Below are 14,113 nucleotides of genomic sequence, written 5' to 3'. Positions count from 1 at the left end.
TGGTCTCCGAGCTGCGAACAAATCCTGGCGGAGGGGCTGGCCGAGCCGGAGAGCAGCGACAGGGAATGGAGCGAATCCGGCTCTCAACCCGCAGCCTGACTCAATCCGAGCATCGATCCGGAACCCCGCTACCAAACTGCTGCTGTTCCGGGCTAGACGTGGCACTCCGCTGATAGTTCCCAGAGGGAACTGGTGAAAGCTGCCGACCCAGTGGCGATCACCCGGGATCAGGAAGAAGTCTGGGATACTGCCAAAACCCAGAGAGTCGTGTGGACTGGAGCAAGGAGGGGAAGTGCAGTCCATGTGCAGACACTGCATCCAGGTAGAGTCACTATCTGCTAGATACAGCTTTGCTAACTTTACGGTGTGCACGCAGCAACTTGTAAGGTGTTGTATTTCCCCTCTAGTTTATCAGGATCTCTGAAATGATACAAACAGTCAACAGGTTTGGGGCTAGCGTTGACTTGATGGAACTTTTTTTATTCATTCACAGATGTGGGCGTCGCTGGCTGACCACCATTCATTAGCCATCCCTAAATGCCCAGAGGGCAGTTGAGAGTCAATCTCATTGCTGTGGGTCAGTCTGGGAATAAACCAGGAATAAATAATGGGTAGAAATGGCAGTGGACAGAGACACGATTAGAATGGGCATTGAATTTATGTGAAGAGTTTCAGTGTTAAAGGGTAGTGTTTTATTAAAAAAAAGACATTTGGAAAATCTTATCCTCTTTCTTCATCAGCAAAGTAGACGATGCCACAAACATATTGAAAGGTCTTATGGGAGATACCATGGTGATGAACATGACGCAAGTCTTTTCCATTTAAACAAGGGCCTAGATTTTTATATCAGTAGCAAGGGAAAGGTTTTCACTGTTTATCTCTTATGCAACTGCCCATGGAGTTTTCATGAGCTTATCAGTGGGCATATCAACTAATCTACTGGCTGTTTCACTGCAGTCCCATCTAAAGAAGATCTGCAGTGCCTGTGAACTGTGGATTTCCAATCAATCAAATTGTTTCCTCACTGCATGTGCCAGTCTAAACTAGGAATTAACAACCAGAATCTGAAGATTACCTTTAAATCATGTGCAAGAAGCATTTTTTTAAATGTAGCATTTGCAGATAGAATTAAGAATGAGATAAATGATACAAAGAGCAAGAGAATATTCTTTTTAAAATATGTAATATTACTTTCTTCTGAGGGAATCATAGAATCCCTACAGTACAGAAAGAGGCCATTCAACCCATCAAGCCTGGGGTAGCAATGGCCTAGTGGTATTATTGCTGGGCTGTTAATCCAGAGACCCAGATAACATTCTGCCACAGCAGATGGTGGAATTTGAATTCAATAAAAATATTTGGAATTAAGAATCTAATGATGACCAAGAATTCATTGTTAATTGTTGTAAAAACCCATCTGATTCACTAATGTCCTTTAGGGAAGGAAACTGCCATCCTTACCTGGCCTGGCCTACATGCGATTCTTGACCCACAGCAATGTGGTTGACTCCGAACTGCCCTCTGGGCAATTAGGGATAAGCAATAAATGCCTAGTCAGTGACATCCTCATCCCACTAATAAATAAAAAAAGACCCTGAAGAGTACCCTGCTCCGACCCATAACCTTACATTTGCCATGGCTAACCCACCTAACCTGCACAATCCTTTAATATTACACAGCAATTTAGCATGGTCAATCCACCTAACCTACACATCGCTGAAGTGTGGGAGGAAATCAGAGCACCCAGCAGAAATGGGGAAAATGTGCAAACTTCAAACAGACAGTCAGCTAAGGCTGGAATGCATCCCTGGTGCTGTGAGGCAGCAGTACTAACCAGTGAGCCACTGTACCACTAATACTGCTGCATGCTTGTAAACTTGTTTTTACCAGGGATAAAATTTGTTTAGCAAAACTGATCATTTATCACAGCAGAGAAATTCAATTAGTCCCATATGTACTAACTTCTTTCAGCTGTTTTAGTGTAAGACTGTTGGGTAATTATCTTAAATTCACACCATTACAATGATTTCATTGCCAAGTCTATCTGCTAGCACTGTAGTAATGCACTCTTAAGAGGAGCACAATATCTCCAACAGCAGCTTCTGGGTTTGTATTTTTAATTGTGCAAATGCAGACAACTAGGTTTGCTGTCACATTTACTCTATAGTAACAGCATCATTGTTATAATAAAATCCAGGCCATGGTTTGCCAAACCTCATAACATGAGGACCATGTTAAAATATTACTCTGCATTACCTTAGGATGTTTAAGATAATTTGAGAGTCTGAGTTTGTGTTTGGGGTTAAAGCTTCACTTTCAGACTTTGAGAAGTAAGCATTTAGTTAGGTTGGTTAGGAATTGCATTGGGTTTAATCTATGACTATGACATGGATTTATATTTAAAACAAAAGTATAAAGTTGATTTTTGTGATTTAGATGTGCATTTACATTTGTGTTTGTACCTCTTGATTAGTGTATTGGTTTATGTTTAGAGACATAAGCTAAGAAAATGCTATTAAAGTCCTTGTCCTGCAATTTTCTGTTTTTAACACAGGTGCAACACAATTTATAGTAGGTACACAAATTTATCATAGAATTATAGAATCCCTACAGTGTGGAAACGGGCCCTTTGGCCCAACAAGTCCACACTGACCCTCAGAGCATCCCACTCAGACCCATCCCCCTATGACCCACCTAACCTACACATCCCTGAACACTATGGGCAATTTAGCATGGCCAATCTGCACATCTTTGGACTGTGGGAGGAAACCGGAGCACCCAAAGGAACCCCACACAGACATAGGGAGAATGTGCAAACTCCACACAGGCAGATGCCCAAGGGTGGAATCAAACCCAGGTCCATGGGCACTGTGAGACACCAATACTAACCACTGAGCCACCATGCCACCCTGTATGTCATCTCACCATGTATGTGGGATTGATTTTGCATTTGTGGAACAAAGAGAAAGGTGATAACATTCTCTCCATTCTGACATTTCTCTTCTCACTGGAAACAACTCTTATCCTGTTACTTATTGTTGAATCAGACCCCTATTTAAACTTTTCTCACTTTTTATGCACGTTAAAATCCATATTCAGAGTGCTAAATAGCAGCTTACTCCAGAGATTATGGGAGCTGGTTATTCCTTGAGTTACGTTTTAAGGGAAGATTCTTTGCTTTAATATTATGCATTACAGTGCAAAGAACATTTCCTCTATCATCAGTCTGATTCTCTTCTGTGATTACAAGGACTTTGATAATTACTTTAGTCCAACAAAAACAAATACACTTCCTCTGTTTTTATAGATCAATCAGTTAGGATTCATTTCACAATAAAAGGTAACAGAATTGTGTCCATCAAACGGAGAAATGCAGAAAATCATATAATGGGTGTATACCATAATCGCTAATTACATTTGATTGGTGTGGAATTTACAAGAGAATTCGCTGAGACCATAAATGTCTACAAATGAAAGCTTAATTTTGTATACTTCAGGGTCATGGTGTAACCTTTAACAGCACATTATAATGTAGAAGAGGTGCTCCAATGCTTGTTGCATTATGAGGTTGGATCATAGAACTGATTAGGTGGAGGAATTTGTATTTGAAGTATAAGAATTTGATAGGAAATGTGAAACAGGACGTTCTCCTACTATTTTCTAATCAACCAGTTCAGAGAAGTAATTACACACTTCTGGAACAGGTGAGACCTAAACCTGGTGTCAGGGGTAGGGACACTACTGCTGTGCCACAGGAGGGCCCAGACCAATAGCCACTCCACTACAGCCCTCTGCTGTACCAGCTGAGCTATTGAAGGTGCTTTTTTTCCTGAGTCAACCTGTTCAGAAATGTTATTACACACCTCTGAAGCAGGTGGGACTTGAACATGGGCTTCCCAGTCCAGGGGTAGGGATACTACCACTGTGCCTATTGTTTTTTGTAATTGATATCTGGTTGAATTGTTTATAGGCTGACTTGCACACTCAGTTTCAATTTTGGCTTATATTTGGTGTGTAAGAAACACTTTATGAGGTGTTGGGATGTGTAATTAATTCGAACAGTTCCCTCATAATGGAATAGGGTGGGGTGTGGGTTTGATGCCTGACTAGAAACAGCGAGTCTCTCTACAAATGGGGTGAACTTATTGCATCCTGTGAGGAGAATCAGTGAAGAAATTGCATTCACTGTTTTGATTACAAATGTAACATAAATCACATCAAACCCTATTATTGAATTATTTGGCTTTTGTCCCTGCTTAGATATAAGTGTATTCACAATATTTTTGAATGAAGACAGTGATGTTCATACTGAAGGTCAGTTTAACTTTTCATGTCAATATTGAGTTGGGTTTGAATTTGGTCATCAGGATGTGAGAATGTAATATATATTTGCATCCCACTTAACTGCTGATCACGCGATTTCTTTTCCTTGCTCCCGTGTTAACTGATTTGGGAAACAATTCTGTCTCTTCAGGTGTACTCCCCTACCTTTCAAAATCTTCTTTTGGTACCTCGCCTCATTACAAATCCATCCATATTCCCTCTGTCCTTCCTCTCACCTTCATTATCCTTGAATGTGTTGATTTCTAAACCTGTACCCATTTTTCTTGCAAATTCAAATTTGAAGGATTTGGGTGATCTTACAGAAACTCTTTTATTCAAAATTATAAGTGACATCCTCTCTGATTGTGACTGCGTTTGTGGTCCACTGATGAGCAAGTTTCGATTCAACTGACTACACCATTCTCCTTCAGTGTCAGTCTTACATAGTCTTGCTGAGTGGAGTGGCATTCTTACTTAACCATTACAGCCAGAGGATAGCCTGCAATGGCTTCCCTTCTAACTCTGCTGGAATTCCATCCAGGATTTATCTTTAACTTCTTTCCTATTTCTCACCTATACACTGCTCCTTGGCAACATCTCTGAAGACATGTTGTTACATTTCACATGTGTACAATGGCCCTCAGTCCTACCAAATAACAACAGCACATAGCTTGCTTGGTATCCAGTTTGGGATGAATCGCAATTTCTTCAAATTTAAGATTAAGAAGCACTACGGCATCATTTTTAGCTCCCTCTGTTCCATCGGCACTGATTCCGTTCCCCCCTTCCTTCTACCTGACTATTGTCGGGCTGAATCAAATTGTTCATATCCTAAACATCCTATTTAGCTTTGAAATTTAATTCCAAATCCTCTCCATCACAAACACCTTCCAACTACCTAGTATTATCCATCTTTGTCCGTGCCTTAGCTTCTCTGTCCCTGTAACTTATGATGCTTCCAAAATCATCTATTGCTATGTTCTACCTTGCATCCTCTGTAAACAAGAGCTCATCTAAAACTCTTATTTATTTACTAATCGACACTATGTTCTATTATCCCTTGTTTGCTCATCTAGATTAACTCACAATCCAGCAACACCTCAGTTCATAGAATCCCTACAGTGTGGAAACAGGCCCTTCAGCCCAACAAGTCCATGCTGACTCTCAGAGCATCCCACCCAGACCCATCCCCCTATAACCCACCTAATCTACACATCCCTGAACACTATGGGCAATTTAGCACGGCCAATCCACCTAACCTACACAGAAATGGGGAGAATGTGCAGACTCCACACAGACAGTCGCCCGAGGGTGGAATCAAACCCAGGTCCCTGGCACTGTGAGGCAGCGGTATTAACTACTGAGCCACCGTGCCACCTCCAGTTGATAAATTCCCATTCGTGCAGTCAAATCACTCTGTTTTGTCTTGCTCCTCCTTACATCCATGAACTTCTCTGAAGTTTTGGCTTGCTTGCCGAGCTGGCTGGTTATTGTACAGACGTTTCATCACCGTGCTAGGTAACATCAACGGTGTGGCCTCCAATGAAGCAAAGTTGTTCTACTCTGCTTGGTATTTATATGATTCGGTCTGTTAAGTTGAGTTGTGTCATTTCCGATTCTATTCTGCATGGGTTTGTATATGGGGTCTAATTACACGTGTTTGTTGATTGCATTACGGGTTGAAAACCAGACCTTTAGGAATCCCCATGCATGTCTGTGGTTGGCTTGAGCTAGGATGGTCACATTGTCCCCATTAAATTGATGGCCTTCATTGTCCGAGTGCAGTGAGATGAGGGTAAATCCCCACATTTCTGGAATTCCATCTTTAAATCACTCTGCCCCTTCACCTCTGACTTCTCTTTAAAGGTACTCTTACAGTCTAACCCATTAACCAAATGTATTGTCACATGTTCTATTGCCTTCATCTTTGGCTCAGCATCAATCTTTGACTCATTATACGCCTGTGCAATGCCATGCGTTGTGTTATTCCATTAGTGGAGTTTATATAAATGCAAGTTAAAATAATAAATACTGGCCTATCTTTTAGGGTACTTGTTTGAGCACGTAACACTGTATACATGTAAGGACTGTGACCCTGCAGAATGTGACAATGACTTCTGATTAGCTTCTTTGATTTGAAATTTTCAGGGTGTTTTTCTTTGCAGGGTGCTTGTCTTCAGGTTTTGAGCAGAACCTCAGCTCTAATTACTTTATCAGTTTCTTTGTGAAAGGGCAAAGAAAATCAACATAACCAGGGTGGCAATGTGATAACTCAGTCAGGATTTAGTATTAATCACAGTCATCATTTACTATTGGCAGGCAGAGGTTAACTCATCCAGAATTTTTTTTTTGCCCTGCTGACAATCTCTCTATTTGAATTTATTATCTTTAGGTAGTATTATTCCAATGAAACATCCAAAATTACACTAGTTAGAAAGGAAATGCCTAGTCCAGAAGCAGAAGGCCAGTTGGGTGCTAAAATTAATAATGACTTTATCTAAGCTCCTCGGCAGCTCTGTGAATCCTTGTCTATAATACAAAAACAGCAATAAAAGTGCTTGTGGGCATACAGAATTACTTTTCAAAGAGCAATTATTTGGTAACACATGGACAGTGATAATTTTATTTTCCCCTCGGAAAGGAAAAGGTCAGACATAAGTATATCATTCTTCCTCCTAGCCCTTGAGAGTGTTGTTTAATTTTAATGTTCAGTGGTAATGCTGGGAAAAATCATCGGAGCAGACATTACTGCCATTTGTAAAATTCAGACCTAAATCTATATAAATAGCCAAATAATTCATTAAATGCAAAATTAGTTTGGAGTCATGAATAAGTAATGACACAATTAAATAGGTGGGAAATGAGTGGATCTGCATTGATTTCAAAATGATAAGTGGATTAATTGTGAAGTTTCTTCCTCAATGATACAAAATAATTTATTTCAGGATTTATTGTAGATTAGAAAAGGATGTCTTTGTATTCAGAATTTGTAGTTAAGGGAAAGCTGCTTATAAATTATTTGAGGCAGGCACAATTGCTTTGTAATGAAAAGTTGGACGTTTATAAGAAGGTGCAGCGTCTGAGAGCTGAAGTAATCGAAATTCAGGTTAAAGTAAAACAATGTTTCTTCAGATAGGAGAACAATTTATGTTGAACACGGAATCAATGGATCTGTTATAAAATTCAGAACGCTTCTGAAAGCAAAATAATAATCTGATAGCTATATCTACACTGGCATTCATACAGAAAGAATGTGGGTTACTGTCTGATTCAGCAGGTACCAAACGTTATAGTAACTATTTAAGGGAAACAGTGGTAGCATATGGCACTAAAGCCATGAGTCTGACACTGTCACACTGACATCCATCAATCAATCTTTCCTTATGTCAGAGCTGCCTAAACAACGGTTGACAAGGACCTGAATATTGCAAGATGCTGTTAGTGTCTGCTGCATTTATCTCAAGTTAGGAATGTTTACATTTTGGATGTTTTTGAAATGAAACTTAAACAACAATGATGGCATACTCATTGCAAAGTGATGGAAGACCAATCCACGATTACAGTTTCCTGCACAATGCCTTCCAAGTCTCAGCCATTGCACAAGGGCCAGATGCTTCCCCTCAGTGAAGAAAAATCAGAGGAATCACACATTATCATTCTCACGCATCTTCTGCTGATCTGGTAGAGATTGACTATAGCCTGTGATTTGTAACTTTTCCATCCACTTTAGCATGTAAGTAGTGTAGATGAATTAATAGATGGGGAAAGTAAATCAATTCATTATACAAAATCCTCTACCTGTACTGTCCATCACATGTGACAGCTCCACTCATACCAAGTAAGAAAAAAATTTGGAGCAACTTTAAAAATGGCTACAAAAGCAATAATTCAGTGTGTGGTAAAATTCTGATTGCACAAACATAAAATGTTGGACATTCTCAACAGGTCAGGCAGCATCTGTGGACAGATTTAGTGACCTTAGTTTTAACCCTGTCTCTAAAGAATAGAGAGGTTTGCAATTCCAGGATTTAGCAGCCCAGTCTCAAATTTACCCATTCTACTGATTAAAATTTTAAGTTGCAGGAATAATACTGTGGTTGATACTCCCACTGCCGGACTATTTAATGTATCAAAATCAAAGTCTGATAATATCATTAACACCACAAATTAACTTCAGTGTTATATGACGGAGAGTCCTGGCCTGTGTGATTCATGGCAACTCATCCAAGGCTGTAGCTCCTGGTTATTCAAAGTAAGTGACTCCTCTGGCATTTCTTATGGGTCAGTGGGAGCAGGCCTTACTGCTCTCAACCGCATGCCCCAAGTCAGCCCTCTCAAGGGAGAGTTTGGCTGCCCCAACCTGACCTGCAGCCTTCCCACCCAGCCAACTTCCCCCACCCCAACTAAACTGATACTTAGACCTCCCTGCTCGGTGCTGGAAACTATTCCAAAGTACCAACAGCAATAGTTTGCTTTTTAAAGAATCTTTAACATAATAAATTGCTGAAAGGTATTTCATAGGAACATTATCAAAATAAATCAAACTGAACCACATGAGATATACAGGACAGATGACTGTCTCTCTTTCTGTCTCTCTCTCTAATAAGAGATCAGCCCTTGGTCTCCTGGGACAATGGTGACTTCACCTTCACCTATAGGACAGATGATTGACAGCTTTGTCATAGAGGTAGGTTTTAGGGAATATCTTAAAGTCAGAAAGAGAGGCTGCCTGACCTGTTGAGAATGTCCTACATTTTGTGTTTGTGCAATCAGAATTTTACCACACACATTATTGCTTTTGTAGCCATTTTTAAAGTTGCTCCAATTTTTTTTTTACTTGGTAATGAATGGAGCCGTCACATGTGATGGACAGTACAGGTAGAGGATTTTGTATAATATATTGATTTATTCTCCCCATCTATTAATTCATCTACACTGCTTACATGCTAAAGTGGATGGAAAAGTTAATAATCACAGGCTACAGTCAACCTCTATCAGATCAACAAAAGATGTGTGAGAATGATTATGTGTGATTCCTCTGATTATTCTTCGCTGAGGGGTATTTAGGGAGGGAACTCCCAAGGTTTAAGGCCACAGTCATTTATGGTGGACTAATTTAAGTAAGTGGCTAGAATTATAGGATTATAGAGATTTGGGGAAAAAGAAAAAAGTCTTGTCTTTATATAGAATCGTTCGCAACTTTAGGATGTTTCAAAGCCCTTTACAATCAATGAAGTATCTTTGAAATGTGATCATTGCTGCAAAAATGACACAGGGCATTGACTTTCTACACAGCAAACTCTCACAGACAGTAATCTGATGATGACAAAGTAATTTGTTTTTCTATTGTTAGTTTAACTCTAAATGTTGGTTAGGACACTGACTGTTCTTCAAGTTGGTGCCAAGGAATATTTCATGTTTACCCAAAAGAGCAGACGGAGACGTGCAACACACCCTTATGACTGCAGTGGAGTGCAAGATGAATTCATGTATTCCCTGGAGCACATCTTGAACCTACAACCTTCTGATTCAAGAGGCAAGTTTTAGATCAACTGAGCCACAGGTGGTAGGACTGATCAAAGGTTTCAGAAATCAGGATATGTGAAAACACGGAAGATTTGAAAACAAGAATTTTAAAAATTGAGTTGCCTGACTGGAAACTAATGCAGTTCAGTGAATGCAAGAGCAACAAGGAAATGAAAATTGGTGCGATTTAGGACATGGTCAGCTGAGGTTTAGAGAGCATCAGTTTTATGAAAGGTGGAAAGTGGGAACCTGTGTAAGAGAATATCTGTGTAACCAGGTTTAGAGTTAATAAGGACATTACCTTCCCAGTGGCCCATAAGTCAATTCAGATGCAAAGTCATAAAACAAATTATCTTGGTGATGGTGTGGATATATTATTGGAAGCTCACCTCTGGGTTAAAAATTACATCAAGATTGAGGATGATGTGGTCCAATCTTAGACTGTTGTCAAGGAGAAGGATGAAATCAATGGTTAGGGAGCTGGGTGATCAAAGAAAATGCTTTGACCATTCCTTTATTTGATGAGTATTCATCAAATACTAGATGTTGACATGCAGGTAGCCGGTTTAGAGACAGCGAAGGGGCTGAGAGAGGGACTGGTGAAGTGGTGCCAGATCTCATCAGAAGCTGACATTGAGCAGGACTTAATGGAGGTGATGAAGGTCTTGCCCTGTGGCTGAAGCTCAATATGGCTTCTTTTCAGGAATAGCTGCAAAATAAAGTGCCAATCAGAGGCCAGCAGCTTGTTGCTGTTCAACAGCATCCCTGGGAAGTGTGGTAGCCACTGCTGGTACTACCGCCACCTACAGCAAGCATTGATGGAGCAAAGCACAGCTGAGTGATGACGGCTGTGGGGATGGGGGTTGTGGTTGGTGTTTGTGCAGTGGGGGATGTGGAGAAAGATGAATAGGGGATCAACAGACTCTCAGTGGTATCTACCCACCCCATTTTCCTAATGTCAAGCCTCTCAATCAGGCATTGTGTGCCTTCGAATCAAGGTCCCATATCCCCAGAAAGCCACAAGCAAATCCCAACAAGATTTCCCTTCTGTGTTTCTTGAATGGCACTGGGTTAACTCCAGCAGCAGCACAATAAGATTCTGAAGTGTGCATCAATCGACCACTTAAGGGCCTCAATCGGTGACAGGACAGGAAGACCATCAATGGGCCTTTCCACCTCAACCTTAATTGGGCAAGTTGATAATCAGTTTGGCTGTTGAACTTACCATATTATTACAGTGGTTGCACCATTCACATTGGTAGGGCTTTCACATTCCTGGCAGGTTCAATTTTACCCTCCTGGGCACCTTCCTTGCTTCAGCAATAAAGTTGGAAAATGTTTCAGGCCATTGACCCTTCACCATGGATGTTTATGTATGCTATAAGGAAAAACATTGGTAAAGTAGCTGTCTATATAAGTGTAAATATTTGCCACTATGGTCTTAAAAAGAAAGACTGTACAAAACCTGCTGTAAAAGATTCAAATGTTCACCTAATTTGGACAGTTGGAGATTTGAGTTCATTAAATAAAATTAGATTTTAGGCAGTGACCTTCTGTACTACGTCCTGAAGGTTACAGAATGTGTAAGAGTGATGGATAGTAATTAGAAATGGAGATTAGAAATTGTCATAAATGATAAAACTAAATCAGTTTTCCAATGCAAAATAATAATTTACCAACATTGGAAAACAACTACTGACATGTACTTTTTTTTCCTTTCCTAAAGGTCTACCTGTCTGAGAAGACTGTGACAGACTACTCCATTGTGTTCTTCCTTCCTTCTGAAGTCATTCACTTGCACATACTGCCCTTGGACTCTCATGTGAAATAACACTAAAAGATCAACCTTGCAAACCAGTGATTGTAGCACTCATTTAAAATGTATCTCAGGTATTTTTAATTTATCTCAGTGGAAATCCAGTGATTGCACCCATTTTTCCAACTAATTATTTCTCGACATGTTTCACCGATGACCCCTGCTGTGTCTTAATGCTCTGGAATATTTGAGTAAAGAAATATCAGGTCTGTGACTGCTCAGTGGGAACAAGTTATTGCTGGCACCTGAGATATGGCAGTGAGCAGTGTAAAGTCCATGTACTGGGAAAGTTTCCCTCCAATGCCTACCAAGCGTGTGTACTGCACTCCGGTGTATCAGGATAGGCAGTTGTTTGTTCTTGGGGGCTGTAGTGAGACAGGATTGCCTCTGGACAAACTTGAAATGTTGGATATTGTCGGTCAGAAATGGACAGGGCTACCCTCCATGCCCACTCCTCGAGCTGGGGCAGCAGCTGTCATTCTGAACAAACAAATCCTCATTATTGGTGGCATGAATGAGGAGCAGAACCCCTTAGGCTCTGTAGACATCTTTAACATGGATGAAGGCAAGTGGGAAAAAAAGGCACCACTGGGACAACCTTCAATGGGAATAACAGCTGTCAAGAAAGGTACGTCATTTGATATTTCTCAATCATGCTTGAAATTTCCAATGAAATGTTAATGCGGACAGCAAGTTTCAGATTACCATTAATTTAACAATCATACAGTATACACTGCACAAAGTAAGGAGTAAATCATGCATCGTGTGCAATAATATAAATTAGAAATTGGTTACAAATAGTTTTATTCTGGTGTCTACATATAGTTGTGATTTTATTTATGGCAAACAATCTTAAATAGATGAACAAAATTTCTGTGTGAATGTTAATGGATCTTGGCTTCAGATTTTCATGTTACACGCTATGCTATATTAGGTGTCAAGCTCATTTTAAGATGTAAAATATCAATTCCGAGAACTCTTTTGACTTTTGGAAATGGAATGTAAATGAATTATCATGAAAACATTTCATCTTGTAGCTGCATTACAAAGATTCATGCTCTGACTTCCCTGCTTTCAGTCTGTGTGATTTTAATTCTAAAGTCGAGAGCCTCCCTAACAACATGACTTTATGCTGCTGCTTAGCAACAAGTAAGATTGAGAAAGGGAACATCATGAACCTGAGGGAAATATCGTCTGACAAAATGGATGTAAAAATATTTCCTTAAAAATTATATTATTGAAAGAGAGTTAAAATGTATAAGGAGTGATAATCGATGGGATGGGACACAAATTGGGCAGCATTGAGCCAGTTATATGCCCCTGAATATTGATCAAGTGCCAGATGCAATACTATTTTTTTTGGTGCTCACCCAAGACAAATTTTATCTCTACAATTTAACTGCTATTATTTTTAGAAAAATATTATTGCATTAGTTTATTCCCCCTTTTAAAATTATTTTAGACATTCTTCTAATGTTTGCTGTGGTTGTAGCCAGATTGGATGGACAACCAACCTGAGGCCATTTTACACGAATTTGAAAATATCCCACTTTGGATTATTTTTAATTCAATTTGTGTAGTGGATAATTTTCTCACCATCATCTTTTAATGCATTCATGGGGTGTGTGGTCTGGTGGTATTGCCTATCCTAAATTGTCCTTCATAGGGTCATAGGGAGTCGTCTTCTTGAGCAACTGCAGTGCAAGTGGTGTAGACGCATCCACAGTATTGTCAAAGGGGGAGTTCCAGGATTTTGACCCAGCACTACTGAAGGAAAAGTGGTGATTTCCAAGTCAGGATGGTGTGTAACTTGGAGAAGAATTTGCAAGTGGTAGTCTTTAAAGGAGCCTGCTTTGTTCTTCAAGGTGGTGGACCTTTGGAAAGTGCTGTTAAAAGTCCCTTGGTGAGTTGTTGCCATGCATCTTGCTGATTGTACACACCTCTACCACTGTGTGCCAATGGTGAAGGGAATGGATGGTTATGATGGTGGATGAGATGCCAAGCAAGCAGGGTGCTTTCTCTTAGATGATGTCAAGCTTCTTGTTGGAGCTGTATCATTGGGATAAGTGGAGATTATTCTATGATACTGTCCACTTATGCCAGAACATCATACTCAGTGAAGGAAAAGCAGTTGCTGCCTGTTGCTAGCATCATACCAAGGTAGTCATCTACTGTTTTGTGCATTATTGTCAAATGTTTGAATAGTGATCGTAGTTCTCTCAATTTAAGACAATCTAATGGCAACCAATTTCTAGAGAAACCAGAAAGCTCATTATGTTGGAGGATGCTTTTTTTGGGTCATGTTTAAGGCAGAGGTGAGGAGTTTTTTGTGTCTGAGGGTTGTGAGATTTTGGAATAAAAACTGAAAGAACTGCAGATGCAATAAATCCGAAACAAAAATAGAAATTGCTGGAAAAGCTCAGCAGGTCTGGCAGCATCTGTGGAAGG

General features: G+C 40.0%; 1 protein-coding gene across 2 annotated transcripts in view; it reads left to right on the top strand.

Moving 5' to 3' along the window:
• Window positions 1–209: 209 nt before the first annotated feature.
• Window positions 210–14,113, top strand: part of LOC109920188 (kelch domain-containing protein 8B) — a 95,043-nt gene continuing 81,139 nt past the window's right edge. For both annotated transcript variants that reach the window (XM_048606771.1, XM_048606772.1), the window contains exons 1-2: window positions 210–322; window positions 11,576–12,293. In XM_048606771.1, coding sequence (XP_048462728.1) covers window positions 11,918–12,293 — 376 coding nt within the window. In that variant the 5' untranslated portion in view covers window positions 210–322; window positions 11,576–11,917. The remainder of the gene's footprint in view (window positions 323–11,575; window positions 12,294–14,113) is intronic.

The sequence above is a fragment of the Rhincodon typus genome, chromosome 16 (genome assembly GCF_021869965.1).
Source record: "Rhincodon typus isolate 14 chromosome 16, sRhiTyp1.1, whole genome shotgun sequence".
In the NCBI taxonomy this organism is placed as follows: Eukaryota; Metazoa; Chordata; class Chondrichthyes; order Orectolobiformes; family Rhincodontidae; genus Rhincodon; species Rhincodon typus.
The sequence above is the reverse complement of the archived record's forward strand: the minus strand, read 5'-3'. Positions and strand labels throughout refer to the sequence as shown.